Source organism: Rattus norvegicus, chromosome X, assembly GCF_036323735.1.
Source record: "Rattus norvegicus strain BN/NHsdMcwi chromosome X, GRCr8, whole genome shotgun sequence".
NCBI lineage: Eukaryota > Metazoa > Chordata > Mammalia > Rodentia > Muridae > Rattus > Rattus norvegicus.
This window is the reverse complement of record NC_086039.1, coordinates 60,856,910-60,874,751: the sequence shown is the minus strand read 5'-3', so window position 1 is coordinate 60,874,751 and position 17,842 is coordinate 60,856,910. Positions and strand designations below refer to the sequence as shown.

Sequence of the window (17,842 nt, the reverse complement as noted above, 5' to 3'; positions counted from 1 at the left end):
TGTGTGTTTTGAGCTTTAGTAAGGTTTCTTTACCTATGTAGGTGCCCTTGTATTTGGGGCATAGATATTTAGGATTGAGAGTTCATCTTGGTGGATTTTTCCTTTGATGAATATGAAGTGTCCTTCCTTATCTTTTTTGATGAATTTTAGTTGAAAATTGATTTTATTTGATATTAGAATGGCTACTCCAGCTTCCTTCTTCTGACCATTTGCTTGGAAAGTTGTTTTCCAGCCTTTCACTCTGAGGTAGTGTCTGTCTTTGTCTCTGAGGTGTGTTTCCTGTAGGCAGCAGAATGCCGGGTCCTCGTTGCGTATCCAGTTTGTTAATCTATGTCTTTTTATTGGGGAGTTGAGGCCATTGATGTTGAGAGATATTAAGGAATAGTGATTATTGCTTCCTGTTATATTCATATTTGGATGTGAGGTTATGTTTGTGTGCTTTTCTTCTCTTTGTTTTGTTGCCAAGACGATTAGTTTCTTGTTTCTTCTACGGTATAGCTTGCCTCCTTATGTTGGGCTTTACCATTTATTATCCTTTGTAGTGCTGGATTTGTAGAAAGATATTGTGTAAATTTGGTTTTGTCATGGAATATCTTGGTTTCTCCATCTATGTTAATTGAGAGTTTTGCAGGATACAGTAACCTGGGCTGGCATTTGTGTTCTCTTAGGGTCTGTAGGACATCTGTCCAGGATCTTCTGGCTTTCATAGTTTCTGGCGAAAAGTCTGGTGTGATTCTGATAGGTCTGCCTTTATATGTTACTTGACCTTTTTCCCTTCCTGCTTTTAATATTCTTTCTTTATTTTGTGCGTTCGGTGTTTTGACTATTATGTGACGGGAGGTGTTTCTTTTCTGGTCCAATCTATTTGGAGTTCTGTAGGCTTCTTGTATGCCTATGGGTATCTCTTTTTTTAGGTTAGGGAAGTTTTCTTCTATGATTTTGTTGAAGATATTTACTGGTCCTTTGAGCTGGGAGTCTTCACTCTCTTCTATACCTATTATCCTTAGGTTTGATCTTCTCATTGAGTCCTGGTTATGTTTGTGTGCTTTTCTTCTCTTTGTTTTGTTGCCAAGACGATTAGTTTCTTGTTTCTTCTACGGTATAGCTTGCCTCCTTATGTTGGGCTTTACCATTTATTATCCTTTGTAGTGCTGGATTTGTAGAAAGATATTGTGTAAATTTGGTTTTGTTTTGTGTAAATTTGATTTCCTGTATGTTTTGAACCAGTAGCTTTTTCCGCTTTACATTATCTTTGACAGTTGAGTCAATGATTTCTATGGAATCTTCTGCTCCTGAGATTCTCTCTTCCATCTCTTGTATTCTGTTGGTGAAGCTCGTATCTACAGCTCCTTGTCTCTTCTTTTGGTTTTCTATATCCAGGGTTGTTTCCATGTGTTCTTTCTTGATTGCTTCTATTTCCATTTTTAATTCCTTCAACTGTTTGATTGTGTTTTCCTGGAATTCTTTCAGGGATTTTTGTGACTCCTCTCTATGGGTTTCTACTTGTTTATTTATGATTTCCTGGAATTCTTTCAGGGATTTTTGTGACTCCTCTCCATGGGCTTCTACTTATTTATTTATGATTTCCTGGAATTCTTTCAGGGATTTTTGCGATTCCTCTCTGTAGGCTTCTACTTGTTCTCTAAGGGAGTTCTTTACGTCTTTCTTGAAGTCCTCTAGCATCATGATCAAATATGATTTTGAAACTAGATCTTGCTTTTCTGGTGTGTTTGGATATTCTGTGTTTGCTTTGGTGGGAGAATTGGGCTCAGATGATGCCATGTAGTCTTGGTTTCTGTTACTTGGGTTCCTGTGCTTGCCTCTCGCCATCAGATTATCTGTAGTGATACTTTCTTCTGCTATGTCTGACAGTGGCTAGACTGTCCTATAAGCCTGTGTGTCAGGAGTGCTGTAGACCTGTTTTCCTGTTTTCTTTCAGCCAGTTATGTGGACAGAGTGTTCTGCTTTCGGGCGTGTAGTTTTTCCTATCCACAGGCCTTCAGCTGTTCCTGTGGGCCTGTGTCTGGTGTGGCAGGTCACTTGCAGCAGGAAAGTTGGTCTTACCTGTGGTCCCGAGGCTCAAGTTTGCTCGTGGGGTGCTGCCTACAAGCTCTCCACAGCGGCAGCAACCAGGAAGATCTGTGCCACCCTTTCAGGGAGCCTCCGTGCACCAGGGTTCCAGATGGCGTTTGGTGTTTTCCTCTGGCGTCAGAGATGTGTGCAGAGTGCAGTCTCTTCTGGTTTCCCAGGCGTGTCTGCCTCTCTGAAGGTTTAGCTCTCCCTCCCACGGGATTTGGGTGCAGAGAACTCCATAACTTGTTCTTATGTATGTTTTATTACTTCCACAAGATGCAATGTCCTAAATATTTCCTGTTGCAAAGAAAAGGACAGACACACAGAAAATATTTGTGCCCTCATGGCAAACAACTGAGTTAAATGATATCATAGCTCTTAACAGCCACAGAACATTCCATTCAAACACTGAATCCTCTTAGTAGCCCCTGAGACTTTCTCCAAACTAGATAATATAACACAATGACAACAACAATAAGCATTAGCAATTACAGAAAAACTGAAATATGTTATTGTAGTCTATCAGATCACAATGGGGTAAAACTTGAAATCAATAGTTAAGCGAAATTAGAGAACACACACAAACTCATGAACAATGAACAACACATTATTGAATGATGAATGGGTCATAGAAAGAATAATAAGAGTTAGGGATATGGCTCATTGGGTAAAGTGCTTGCTGCACAAGCATAAGGACCATATGTTTGAATCCACCATTACTTATTTAAAATGCTAGGCACGGTTACAGGTATAACTCCAACACTAGAGACAGAAGAGAACATTGGTCTTCAGAGCTCTCTGGTCCTTTGCCTTATAAAAGCTTTGCAATTTTATGAGGTTCCATTTGTTGACTCTTGATCTCAGAGCATAAGCCATTGGTGTTTTGTTCAGGAAAATTTCTCCAGTGCCCATGTATTCAAGGCTCTTCCCCACTTTTTCTTCTATTAGTTTGAGTGTATCTGGTTTGATGTGGAGGTCCTTGATCCACTTGGACTTAAGCTTTGTACAAGGTGATAAGAATGGATCAATTTGCATTCTTCTACATGCTGACCTCCAGTTGAACCAGCACCATTTGTTGAAAATGCTATCTTTTTTCCACTGGATGGTTTGGCTCTTTTTTTTTTATCCATTTATACTTTACTTCATTGCCATGAATATCTCAGAGATTTGTTTTATAGTTGCACTTATTTAAAAGCATCAAAGAAAAATTCAGTTTAATATTTACCCAGAAAGAAATAAAAAAATTACACATAAACCTTGTGATTGTATTTGTTCAGCCCAGGGAGTGGCATTATTAGGTGATGTAAACCTTCTCCAATTAAATGGCAGTAGAACCCTAGGAGAAATCTCAAGACTATATCTAAAGCTTAAAAAATAATGTTTCCCTCACTTAAAAATCTAACATTTCTTATGAATAACATATCAAAATGAAAAAAAATATACCCATGCCTCATCAGTTATCTTAACTGAGATTAAACAGAGATGCAAAAGAATTTAAATTTAATGACAAGCAGCTGAAATTGTCAGATTCAGACACTTACACCCAACCAATGGGGTGAAGCTAGGGATCCCTGTGATTGAATTAGAGAAAAGCTGGAAGAAGCTGAGGAGGAGGGTGACACCATAGGAAGTTGAAACCAGCAATCTCAACTAACCTGGACTCCCAAGATCTCTCAGACACTGAAGCCACCAGCCAGTCAGCATTCAAGAGCTGGACTAAGACCCCTGGCACATATCCAGCAGAAGACTGTCTCAGTGAGAGAAGTTTCACCTAATCCTGCAGAGACTTGAGGCCCCCCAGGAGTGGGGAGGCCTGGTGGAGTGAGGGTGGTGGGTGGGGGCATCCTCTTGGAGATGGGAAAGGAAGCATGGGATGAGGAAGAGTCAGAGGGCAGATCTGGGTGTGGGATAATGACTTGACTGTAAAAAGCGATATAATAATAATAATAATAATAATAATAAATAAGACCAGAAAAATAACTTTGGTGAGGGTTTCTTGAGTTCTGAAAAAATACACTAATGTGTCTAAGCAATGAAGAAGTTAATTAATTCAAAGGTTATTTTCTTATTCTGAGAAAATAAAATTTTATTACCCTATGTATCCTAAGGTTCAGTGGGTTTTTTCATCATATATAACATGATTGCAATGGAAATTATAAACCACATACCCTTGAAAATAAAAGGAAGTATCTATTTAAATGCCAAGCTATATACTTTAATAACGATAATGTTATTTTAATAAAATTAAGTGTTATCGACTTGATATTTATATATTACACAGAAATATTTTTTCTTTTCTCTTAAATTTTAGAGCATTAAAAATGCATTTGTGAACTGACATTTTTAAATGCTGTACAAATGGAAATCAAAATTAGAACTAATCAGTGAATATTCAACTTAATAAAAATACAAATAACTTTGTCTAGGAAAATCCAATAATGCATCTTTTTTTTTTTTTTTTAGATCAGGTCTTATTACGTAGCCTGAGCTCCCGGAGAATTCACTATGTAGATCAGGATGGCACTGAACTTATAGCTGCTTCTCTGTCTTTACACACTGAATCCTAAAAATACTGGCTTGTGCTTCTTAGTTTGTATCCTAACATTCATTCAGTGTTTTGTCTTCACATAGCACTATGATGCCCCTTTCAACAGAATATATGCTTTCTTTCAACAGAATATACGCTTTATGCTGTTTGCCATCTATACATCTGACATAGGATGAATATCTAGGATATACAAAGGACTCAGAAAACTAAATACAGAAAATCAAGTAGCCCATTGAATAAATGAAACAATAAAATGGCTATTTTCCCAACGTTTTCAATAAATTTTGTATATAAAACAAATATTGAATTCCATTTTTATTTAGCTACAATAGATGCTATAATGAGAAATCTTAATGATAGTGTTAAATTTTTATAGAATATAAATTCTTCTAGTGTACAATTGTTCACACATATTAACTTCTCTATTAACATTTAATGAGTGTTCGCTATTTTCTTAACTAAGGATGAAATGTTTATAACCTTTTTATGGGAACTGCACACTATGAAAAAGCATGTGTTTTACATCCTCTACTATGAACACATTTCTGTATTCATTCTTAAATATTGAAACATTTTCATATTTCTTTTCTCATCCTCTATTATTGTAAGACTCTCAGGGAGAATCTTCCCTCAGGAGGGAGATCCTCGAGCCCAATAACCAGTCCGAGTCCACAGGCTGCAATCTGCAAGAGGATTTTTATTGATCAGGATACACAGGTATCTGTGGGCGTCCCAGTCAATTCGGAAGACTGGCGTGCCTAGCAGAACCAGGGATGGGTTTTTATAGGGTATTGGGGAGCAGAAGTAGGCTTACAGAAGCAGATGCATGGTTGGTGGATTCAAGTGAGGCGCAGATGTATGGTTACACCCAATTGGCTATTCAAATGAGGTTGTCACACAGCAAGAGAATACGTGCAGGTTGGGGCATCCGGAATGTCAGGGGCTAGGGGCTTATCTCTTGTTAGGTGGCCCATAAAGCAATATCAATAATTTAGACTGGTTTCTGTATTTTGTTTTCTTTTATGGTCTGTTTCGTCTAAATGATGGGTCAGCTTGTCCCACAAAGCTTGGACACATCTGAACTTTCCCAGGCTTATTTTAGTTCTGAGTCTGTGTATCTAAAAACTTACTTTTTACTTCTATAGTTGAGGGCCTTGGGCTTGTACAATTCCCTTTCTGGGAGGGGGTCTTTCATTATCATCCTTACAAAACCCATTAATATGTATTTATTCCATTTTCACATATGTTTAGGTATGTAGTTCAAGCTCAGACTTTTCTCTCAGTGTTCAGATATTCCTGCTTCTCTCAAAGCTTTGCTTGAATAATTATCAAAATAAAAATACTTCTAATACAGCTTTTTTCCCATCAAGTTCAGAATCACATTTCTAAATTAAATACACTCTCATCAATCTTACCTTCTGAGTTAACTGAACATTTAAACAATTCTCAATTTTAGTAGGTGATGCGAGTGAGAAGTTTCATATGCTTCATAAAAAAATAGATGCTTTTGACATGGTCCCTTAATATGCCATCCTTATTTAAACTAATATTTAATGCTTGAAAATGTTACTCAACATTCTGCTTTCCAATCTATTCACATAACTCTGTCTCATGTTCCAGCATACTGAAAGTAACAACATCCCAATTCTGTTTTCTATAACATTGTGTGCATTTGTGTGTGACTGTGCATGTGTTGTGTGTGTGTGTATCATACAAATGTTTATATCTAAATTAAAGCCACAGTAATCTTTTTATAAAACATATACCTTATCAGATTTTTCCCTTGCTTTAAAGCTGTTATTGTTTCCTTTTCATTTTTCAGTGTTAGTATAGATCTTCCCTCTCACTTTGCATTCATGCTAAAGAGGTCTTATAGTTATTGACTGTACTAAGCTCATCCCTCAATCAGACATTTGCACAAGCAATTCCTTAAAAGAAATAGTCCTTGAACTTCATCACTTTGCAATCTAAATGATTTTCATCCTTTCTTTCTAATTTTGAATACTAATTTCCCAGGATATGCTTTCCAATCCTGTTGGGTCAATTTGCTTGTACATTTCTACATATTAGAGTAGAGGCTATGCCTGACTCTGTTGCCTGCCTTTGGATACTTTTACCTTTGAATGTATTATCTGGCATTGGTGGGTGAGGATGCATTTAATCCTGTTGTAACTTGATGTAGCAGGGTGGGTTGTTGCGCATGGGGGCCTTCCTTTCTCTGAAAAAAGAGGACAAGGGGTCTGAGGGTGGGACTTGGAGGAGGGGAGGGAGAGGGCTGTGATCAGGCTGTAGCATGAATAAATTAATGAATAAATAAATAAATAAATAAATAAATAAATAAATAAATAAATGTGTAAAACATTTAACCACCTTAGAAAAATGTGTTTATGTTGGATTTTTATCTTTTTTCCCCAATAAATACTAATCAGCTCTGTGAAGGCAAGATCTGCCCAATTTTTACTTACATTGTTAAATTCAGTCCCCTGTCTATTATATGGTCAAATTACATCGCAAAACATTAACTTTGTTCTGAAATTTGCATTCCGTATTATGTACCACAGAAAACATTAAATTGGGAAAATTTTTTTATGATTTTCAATTTTTAGATCATATCCTTATCCTAGAAATGCAAAAATCTGACCTTGAGAGTCCTATGTGATTTGAGTACAAAATATAATATTCCATTAAGTAACAGCTGTTGACTTTCTAAAGAATTAAGCTTGTGAGTTTTCTCAAGTATATGCTTATAACTATTCTGCCATTGACAGCAATCTTATAATAAAAATATATTCACTGCTTTCCTTCTAGAGAATTTAATATTAATTTAATAAGTGAGATGAATATTTAACAATTATTTAATTATTAAAGTGATACATACAACAGTAAGTACTTAACAAGTTCATGAAATTAAAGTTCCTTATACATAAAGGATTTTTTTCCCACAAGCCACTTCTCTAGCTTTTTCATTTATTATTTGCTGCTTTCATAACATTGCCAAAGTTCCAGTAACTATCAATTACGTCAAATTATAAAAAGCCTCTTAAGCTATTACAGCTCATACAATAGCTAAAGAAGACAATGCAAAATGATTTCTTATATGTTATATGTCTTCAATTAATCAATTAAATTTTATAAATATCTTTCCTATATCCATACTTCCTTCTTCAGTATACCCATTGTTCAATTACAAGCAGATATTTTAGTATAAAGAATAGGGATCGGGGTTGGGGATTTAGCTCAGTGGTAGAGCGCTTGCCTAGCAAGCGCAAGGCCCTGGGTTCGGTCCCCAGCTCCGAAAAAAACAAAAGAAAAGAAAAAAAAGAATAGGGATCATTATTAACCATATTATATAATTCAGTTACATTTTATAACTATAAATTAGTCTGTGAAACTAGTCTGAATAAATTTTCTTTCTTAGGGCTTATCAAAATTTATGGCAATTCCTAACTTACCTGCCCTGTAAGTAACCAGTATATTCTGAGAGGCTAAGATCTTAACATTCTAATAGAAGTAAAACTACAAGCAAACAGCAAATTCAAACATTCATTATTTATTTATTTATTTATTTATTTACTTACTTATTATTCTTTAGTCTTTTTTTACATTCCAGTCATTATCCCCCTCCAGGTCCATCCTCTGACTGTTGCTCATCCCATTCCTCCTCCCCAGTCTCCAAGAGGATGTCCTCAAGTCCCTACCCCCAGCCCACCAGACCTCCCGACTCCCTTGGGGCCTCAAGTCTCCCGGGTTAGATGTGCCTTCTCTCACTAAGGTCAGATAATTGAATCAATTTTAAATGTTCTCAAAACCATAATACCAAAACTATACTTTGTAAATGTATTATCTTTGGGGGTTTTGGCCTTTCTTTTACTGTGTACTAAAAATTGAACCCAGGACTTCTTACATGGTAGGCAAGTGCTGTATTTCTATGCTACATTCCTAGCCCATGAAATTTTATCTTTGTTTAGTAGGAGTCAGTTACTCTATTCTTAATTTAAGAATTTTATATTAACACCCTACAGGTAAATATGTAAAAACAATTAGTACTTGAAATAATTAATTTTGTCTCTTTGGTCATCAATTTCCCCTGTTAAGTTCCCATAATTTTTACTTTCTTAACCAAGGAAAACTTTTTAAACACTAGCTAGTTACAACAACAACAACAACAACAACTATGTATTTATTTTTATTATTATTTTATCATCATCATCATCATCATTATTAATGTGTTCTTGTCTTTATCAGTTTATTCCCTCTCAAAAAATTGTATTATTATTCTTGAAATATTAAAATAGAACTTGCATGTTACCTATATAAGTTTCTTCTTTTGTTTCAATATATATCATTGTTATGGCTTGGCTATTGAATACTCTTTTCATATCCTAAAACAGTATAGTCTTGTTCCTAAACCTCTCCACCCTCTCTGTGCTGCCTGGCTACCATAAGATTACCTATACAGTTTCTATGTTTACATGCTATCACAGACAGAGAAACAATAGAACCAGATGTCAGTGGACTAAAACTTTAGAAAGTATGAGCCAAAATAAACATTTTCTCATCTGGCTTGGTCATGTTGACTATTTTCTCACAGTGACAAAGTTGATTAATATGAACAGTGACAAAAATAAGTATTATATGACAAGGTAATATAACAGATACTGAGGCCAGGGGCAGGTCTGTCAGGTTCAGATGTATGCTGAAACCCAGTTATCACTAAAAGCCTGTTGTCCTCATTCTAAATGAGCATGCCAAGTAGTTCCCTTCATTGTGATATACTACCTTGGCTATACCTGTGAAAATACCGTCATGTGAAAGTTAACTTATTGTTTTTACATAGTAAGCTATTTTAATAGAAACATGAATAGATGAGCTGTAAATCCCATCCTTTTACATGTAATATACTCAATACATATAAGCAGTCCCATTCACTTTTTATAAAAGCTGACACACAGAACTTGGGAGTCGAATATTGGTTATAAAAATGGGAAGACTCAGAGACAGAGATATGGTCACAGGCTTTTCAATGGATACTGAAATTTAAAAAAAAATTATGGTATGCTAGTGCACAGTAAGGTGACCATTAATCAAAACTACACCATGTTTTGAACAAGCTACAATGAAAATATATTTTGACCACAGGTAATTTTTGCAGTGATAAATATATTTGTCATAATTTAAACATTACTCAATATAAAAGTTTGTTGAACACTTACACCATACTCTACAAGTATTTATATTTGTTTCCTATATAAGTTTTAATTTTTAAAATGCCAAAATATTAATAGGAAAAGAATTAAAACACAAAATCTTTAGCAAAGACAGTTTGAAATTTTACTGACAAACTAGGTAAAGGACATCCCAATTCATATCATAAGATAGGTCTATTCATATTAAATATGATATTATTATTGTTTAGATACCAACCATATTTAAATTGTTTCAATATTTAATGTCTTACCTGGTGGGAATGTTCTGCAGTAGCAGATTGGGAGTAGCACAGCAACATGGTAACACAACACAGTGAGACGCTGAATGAGGACCGGGGGTATTGACATCTATGGGAGATGTGCCACAAAATTCCACTTCTGTTTTCTGTCATAAAATGGCACAGCTGCTAGACTTTGGCTTCTAATTTCCTAGTCAGGACTCTCAATGAAATGAGTTCCTGTATCTAAGGCAAGTACACTCAGCTCCTGAGAGTGAAAATTTCAAGCCACAGTGAAAAGTCAAAGAAAAGACTTTAGAAGATTTCTGGGAAGCACGAGCCTTCAGAACAAAAGTTGACTGACAGCCCCTCCTATTTACATCTGCGCATGCGTGTTTGCTCTTTAACGGACTCTGTGGGCATGACCAGAATTGGATAACCATAATAACCGGAAATGGATAACCATAATATCCGCTTTTCTTCAGCGACCGTTGTTTTCTGCTGTTCTTCAAGGGCAGCGAAGCTTCTTGGAAGCTTTGGCTTGAGCGTACGGTGAGGAACCTCCGTTTGTCAAGGTATCTTCCGGGAAACTTACCCCGCTGACTCCCCAAGAGACTCTATTTTACCCAGTCCTATCCCTACGATTTAATTCGAGTGCTTCCAACTGCTGCTGTTGTGCCCTTAGGCTTCTGTTTGGCAATCAGGGATGAAAGGTGGATAGAAGAGGCAGCCTTCAGCAAAGGAGAAACAGTCAGGAGAAAAGTTAATATTGTGAGCTGGAAATGAGACTACAAGGTCTAAATCTCCCCTTCCCTTTTGAGTTCCTAAGGTAGTACCCTTAAGGGTACCACGCAAGGCAGCTTTTCATGGCTTAATAGTAGCATCTACCAACAGAGACTGTACAAATTATCTCGTCCTCTGTTTTCCAGGGTGACCTCTTCCTCAACCTGTTTGCAGTATTACCTGTGGTCCCCACTACAGTCATCATGCCTCGTGGCCAGAAGAGCAAGCTCCGTGCCCGTGAGAAGCGCCGCCAGGCCCGTGCTAAAAATGCACTGGAGGGACAAGCCTCTCCAAGTCCTTTCTTTGGCTGTCCACATCAGACTATTCCTGTTGCCGGTATGCCTACACCTCCCAACATGCCAATGGGAGCTTATTCTACCTATTCAGACACATATGCAAATACACATGCCCAAAACCTAGATGAGAAAAGTTCGGATGACTCTGAAGACGTTGAGGACTGGTGTAAAGATCCTATAAACCACAAAGTTGTCTTACTGGTACAATTCCTGATAGAGAAGTATCAAAAGAAAGAAGTTATCACAAAGGCAGATATGCTGAAGTCTGTTATCAAAACATCTAAGAATCACTTCAATGAGATCCTGAAGAGAGCTTCAGAGCACATGGAACTGGCCTTTGGTGTTGATCTGAAGGAAGTAGATCCAAACAGGCACTGTTATGCCCTTTTTAACAAACTTGAACATACCTTTGATGGAGTGATGGGTGAAGAAAAAGTGCCCAATAGTGGCCTCCTAATGATTGTGCTGGGTGTGATATTCATGAAAGATAACTGTGCCCCTGAAACAGAGATCTGGAATGTGCTGAGTATGATGGGTGTATATGCTAATAGAAAACACTTCATCTATGGAGATCCTAAGAAGGTCATCACTGAAGATATGGTACAGCTAAAATACTTGGAGTACCGACAAGTGCCCAACAGCAATCCTCCATCTTTTGAATTCATGTGGGGTCCAAGAGCCCGTGCTGAGATCAGCAAGATGAAAATCTTGGAGTTTTGGGCCAAGATCCATGATACTACACCAGATTCCTTCGCAACCTTGTATAAAGCAGCTCTGAAAGATGATGAAGAAAGAGCCCAAGCCAGGGCTGCAGCCAGGGCTCGCACTGCTACAACGGCCAGTTCATATTCAAGAGCCATGATGCACAGCTCCCCCCCATACTAAGTAATGTTTAAGACTATTTCACCAATATTTGTAAAGGTCAGTAAGCTACCTAATAGTGGAAGGTTAATATATTATGAAGGAAGCAAGTGCTTATAATATTTCTATTTCTCGTTTATATTAGTAAAGTCCAGTTTTACTTTTACCCTCTTTTAATTCTAGGTTATACACCAAAGGTTGAAGTCTGAGGAAGATTTTCTTTGTGGAAATTAAGGACAATGGACAATTTAAATAGTAGATAGACACTCTAGAAGGAGCACATTGAATATCACTGTTGCATTTTTATGCCATATTTAAGTTTCATTTCACTTTTTTGTGTTATATTTCAGATGTTTCTTGTAAAAGGTTTCAGTAATTTAAAATGTAAAATAAGTAACACTTATACATTTATAGTTTGATGTTTTGGGAGGAAGAGTCACTTTTCTTTAGGGGTGTGACTGCTGGTATGTTCTCCATGTCCCAGTGGATTAATGTACACCTGGACCCATATGGGTAGCACTAACTGGACTTAACTATTTTGTTATTTTTAGAGATGTATAGGAAGAAAGGGAGAGCTCTATGTCATTTTGAATCACCAGTTTGTTCAATATTAGCGTTTTGCTGGCTCAGTGAGTAAAATCTGGGTCAAAATATAGTTGGTGATAAATAACACTGAGGTAGCATAATGAGAGGATACTTAGTTCTTAGTTTTCTTTATTTCACTTCATTGTATACAAATAAAATGTATGTACTTTGATTTGTTTTACTGTGGAATTTAGGTGATAATAAAGTTTTTAAGCTGTAATTCATGTTCACCAGTTTATTCATTATCCAATATTAATTAGCACTCACGTTTTGAAAGTTATTCTGTTAGAAGTGGGGACTTAATACCTCCCAGGAGAGTGAAAAGCAGTTTTCTCCAATAGAGTAACATGGGGTATAGTAACCACTCCAGAACAGTCAGACAGATGGTCCTCATGTACAGAAGTAGTTAAACAACATATAATGCACTCCACAAGTTTTGTTTTGTTTGTTTTAGTGTGTGTGTGTGTGTGTGTTTGTGTGTGTGTGTGTCTGTCTGTGTGTGTGTGTGTGTGTGTGTGTGTGTGTGTGTGTGTGTACATGCCTTTGTTGGTTACAGTTTGGCAGGGGTTTTTCTTTCTTTCTGATGTGGTTTTATTTTGCTTTCTGGGTTTTTGTGGGGGGGGGTTGCTATTACATTGGGTGTTTGTTTTTAAAATTGGATAAGGAGGGAAAGAGGAACTGGAATTACTTAGGGGAGGAAAAGAATGTGATCAAAACATTTAAATTTAAAAATTGTTTCAAATAATAAAACAAAATACTTACGTTGGGGAAGTAAGAAAAAAAGATACTCAGCCTTTCTCCTTAGAATTTTCCAAGTAAATAACAACAAATGTATGAAGAAGAGTAATAAAATGAAACAGCTTTTAAAACCTAAGGACAAATAATACAAAGGAATAAGGAGGTGAAATATAGGGGGGGGCGGTGCAAGAAAAGAATGGATGGTCATTTAGCTAAAACTAATCAGGCAATGACATTGCATATCCTTCCCCTAACTGGAGTAGCTGGTTGGGCCTTAGTGAGAGAGGATGTGCTTAGCCTTGCTGGGACTAAATGTCTCAGGGTAAGGTGATACCTAAGGGGGACTTCCCCTTCTTTGGGGAGAAGGGGAGAGATAAAGAGGGAAGAGATTTATAAAGGTTACACTGGGAGAGGAGGGAGGGGTGCTTGTGATTGGGATGTAAAGTAAATATAAAATTAAATCATGGTAAAAAAACAATTAGGCAAAAATTATTGGAGGAAATGTGTTTTTTTTGTCTTGTTTGGATTTTTAGACTGGGAGTGATCTATAGTTGGGCTTTCTCTGTCAGTGGGTTTCACATACATAAATACAACCCAACACAGATAATAATATTTGGAAAAGTTTATTTGCCCTAAACATGTATCAATTTTTCCTGGTCTTTATCCCATAATGATGGTAATTGGCATAAGGAAGATTTCCATAGCACATGCAATTACCATACTATTTTATATAACACACAAGTGGATATTGGCATTAAGTATCAGGAACATGTGTTTATAGAATTAGTCGCAGAAGCACATGAGGGATGATTGTATTTTTAATTTTAGTTAAATAGCAACCTAAACAAACATGGTGTCTCACCATGGAAGGGCAAAATCCTGAAATATAAGTGTTTCCCCCTTTTTATGAGTTAAAGTGGAAATGCTGCTGGAGAGATGGTTTAGGTATTAAGAACACATACCATTCTTACAAATGACCCAAGTTCAGTATCCAGCACCTACATCAAGAAGAGTGTTCCTTCTGGAACTTCAGATTCAGAGTATCCAAATACAAACACATAACCATTTTAAAAAGAATTCTTTGGGATAAATGAGTTTGATGATTAAAAATCACAAAAAGGTTGAGCCTGCCAGTGGTGTGCTCCAATAAGGAGGTAGAGACGGGCCTCATGGTCCCATTGACTAGCTAGTCTAGTTTAGTGACAAGATCCAGACTTGTTAGAGATCCTGTCTCAAAAAATAAGAATGACAATGTCTAAGAAACAGAACCCAAAGATAATGTTGGCCTCTACATGCACATGCATGAAATTACATGTGTTTCCATGAACATCTGCACATGTATACACTTCCATATGTGAACACACAGATGCAAACAAACATACATACAATACCCCAATAATTATCAATAAACAGGAGAAAATATGTTATAAGTGGATGGTGGCCTGGGCTACTTATCCAATTCTCATGCCATACACAGCACTATTTTCTTTTATGCACAATGTCTCTTAGGAGTTTCTGAGCAATAAGAGTAAAATGTCTTGAATGAGATGCCCTTATTAGCTTGCTTCATTCTGAACTAAGAGACATAGATCAAATTTTGTGTTTTCCTAAGATGGGATCTTACTATGTTGTCTCTACTGTCTTAGAATCCACTAGAGTAGCCTGAGCTGGCCTGAAACTTGCAAATCTTCTGCCTTCACCTCCTAAGTGCAGGTATTAGAGGTATATACCACTAAGCTTTAGCAGAATTTGTAAACTCACATTTAACAATGTTTTTTAACATTTATTTATTTATTTATTTATTTTTTATGTATACATCATACAGCTTTCTGCCTGCATGTATGCCTACAGGCCAGAAGAGGGCACCAGACCTGATTATAGGTGGTTGTGAGCCACCATGTGGTTGCTGGGAATTGAACTCATGACCTCTGGAAGAGCAGGCAGTGCTCTTAACCTCTGAGCCATCTCTCCAGCCCAACAATATTTTTATTTCTTCAGAATCTGATATATATGAATGTTTCCTATACACGAATATTATATATATATATATATATATATATATATATATATATAGAGAGAGAGAGAGAGAGAGAGAGAGAGATAGTATTTTCATCTCATTTACTCCCTTTCTAAATTTTCTCAAACTGCCTCCACTGTGTGCCCTTCTATACTATTAGGGTTTTTGTTTGTTTTAATATTTATCTTTAATCTCTTTTTTACTGTCCAGTCATTATCCCCATCTTGGTCCACCCTCTGAAAATTCATCATCTTAGTCCTCCTCCCCACTGTCTCCAAGAGGATGTCCCCACCCCACCCATACCTACCATGCCTCCAAACTCCCTAGTGTCTCAAGTCTCTTGAGGGTTAGGTGCTTTTTCTTTCACTGAGGCCAGACCAGGCAATCCTTTGCTGTATATATGTCAGGGGCCTCATATCAGCTGGTGTATGCTGTCTGGTTGGTGGCTCAGTGTTCAAGAGATCTCTGGACTCCAAATTAGTTGAGATTGCTGGTCTTCCTATGGGGTCACCCTCCTCTTCAGCTTCTTCCACCTTCCCCTAATTCAACCACAGGGGTCCCAGTCTTCAGTCCAGTGGTTGGAAGTTAGTATCTGCATCTGTCTCAGTCTACTGATTGTTGGGCCTCTCAGAGGAGAGCCATGCTAGACTCCTGTCTGTAAACATACCATAGCATCAGTAGTAATTGTATTAGATCTTGGAGCATCCCCTTGAGCTGGATCCCAAGTTGGGCCTGTCACTGGACCTCCCTTCCCTCAGTCCCTTCTCCATTTTTGTCCCTGCAGTTCAATTAGTGCTATTTTGTGTGTGTGTGTGTGTGTGTGTGTGTGTGTGTGTGTGTGCGCGCGCGCGCGCGCGCATATAGGTGTAAGACCATCCACTGAAGCACTTGCTGTTTACCAGTGTCTAGACCTCCAAAGAAAATTAACTCTCTCCAAGATTCTTTCAACTGAAAATAGCTCCTCAACTAGGGATGGGGACTCATAAATCCCTCCTCAATCTATGCTTGAATCCTGGCAAGTTTTATATTGTGCAGGTCTGGTGCAGCCAGGATTAGCTGCTGGAAGTTCATGAGTATGAAGACCTTGTCATGCCTACAATGTGTTGTTTTACAGCAGTCCTCTCTAACCTCTTTAAAACTTTCTGGCCTTCTTTCTCAGTATTCCTTGTACAGTGTGGGTGGCTGTGGGGAAGTAGTATGATATAGATTTCAAAGTTATAGCTGACAATTGCACAATCTTAAAGATTGGACTACAGAAACTGAACAAACTTAATTCTCAAAAAGAAGTAATACAAGTATGAGCTCCAAAAATATAAGCAAATAGAAAGTTTCAGATAGGTATTTTTGTTGTTGATTAACTTTGTTAAAATGTACTAGCATTTGCTAAGACATGGGTTTTTTTATCTTCATTATCAGCAATAAAAATTAAATACTATTATTAATTCTTGGAGACAACTAAATTTTCATTTGCATATGATAATCAATGGTGGCTTAAATTGTTTTGTAACTCCGGTTATCGGAGAACCAGTGTCTTTTTATGGCCTCTTCAGGAACCAGGTGTGCATGCAGTCCACATAAATGCATACATACATAATAATCATGCACATACAATAAAAACTTTAATTTTTAAAAGAACTTCTGTGCCTCTGCTGAAATGGTATTTCTAAAATTGGAAGTATTCAAATCTTTATTAATTACTTTAAAGTATTTATTTACACCAAAATATCAAATATAGTAACCCACAATTCAATAGAATTTTTTTACAGAGAAGTATAACTAAAGCTAGAAAGAGTAAGATATATGAGGAAATGGGATGAAAAGGTTTCTTCCTTTTCTTACAGAAAAGCCCTTCTACTCTCAGAAATTACAGTATTATGACTCAGAAGTTGTGTCAAATTTCAGGACTGTGGAGAGAGAAAACAAGCATGACCAGTGTTTAATCAGCAAGTATTTTGTTTTCAGTGATAATATGAGACAAGAATTTTAGTTAATTATGTATGTACAAAGCAAAGCAAAGGAGTATTGAGAGACTGTATGGAGGTCTGTCACAGAGGAACATTGATGGTATCCTTGGGCTAATTTAATTTTTGTGAACAAGAGTGGTTCACTGCAGAAAGACAAAGTTGACCCAAGAAAATTTCATAATCTTAAACATTGTATAGAAGAGAAAAAATATATTATTGAAAAAATAACTGAGTATGATACATCTTACATCTGTTAAAGAGCACAAACAGAAGGAAATTTCTTGCAGGTATATAGCCAACAGACAACCCTATTAAATGCATATTCTTAAGATAAAAGGTACCTACCTAGTTTGTGCACAACAAAACATGATGCTGATATTTGTCACATGTGCTTATTCTTAAATTCACCTAGTAATAGAGTTTGCTTTCTCTGTCAATTTTTTTTATTTAAAGGTAAAATTAGCCTGTAGAGCAAAATTCTTTTAAAAGGTTATTCACTTTTTAGAAGAAAAAAAGACTTAGATACAAAAATTTCCAGAGTTAATAATGTAA

General features: G+C 36.7%; 1 protein-coding gene across 2 annotated transcripts in view; it reads left to right on the top strand.

Annotated features, from left to right (window-relative positions):
* Positions 1-12,791, top strand: part of Mageb18 (MAGE family member B18) — a 594,194-nt gene extending 581,403 nt beyond the window's left edge. The window contains 2 exon segments of one of the 2 annotated variants that reach the window (NM_001044246.1): positions 10,537-10,621; positions 10,976-12,791. In NM_001044246.1, coding sequence (NP_001037711.1) covers positions 11,033-12,010 — 978 coding nt within the window. In that variant the 5' untranslated portion in view covers positions 10,537-10,621; positions 10,976-11,032 and the 3' untranslated portion in view covers positions 12,011-12,791. 2 annotated transcript variants of the gene reach the window in all.
* The last annotated feature ends 5,051 nt before the right edge of the window (positions 12,792-17,842 follow it).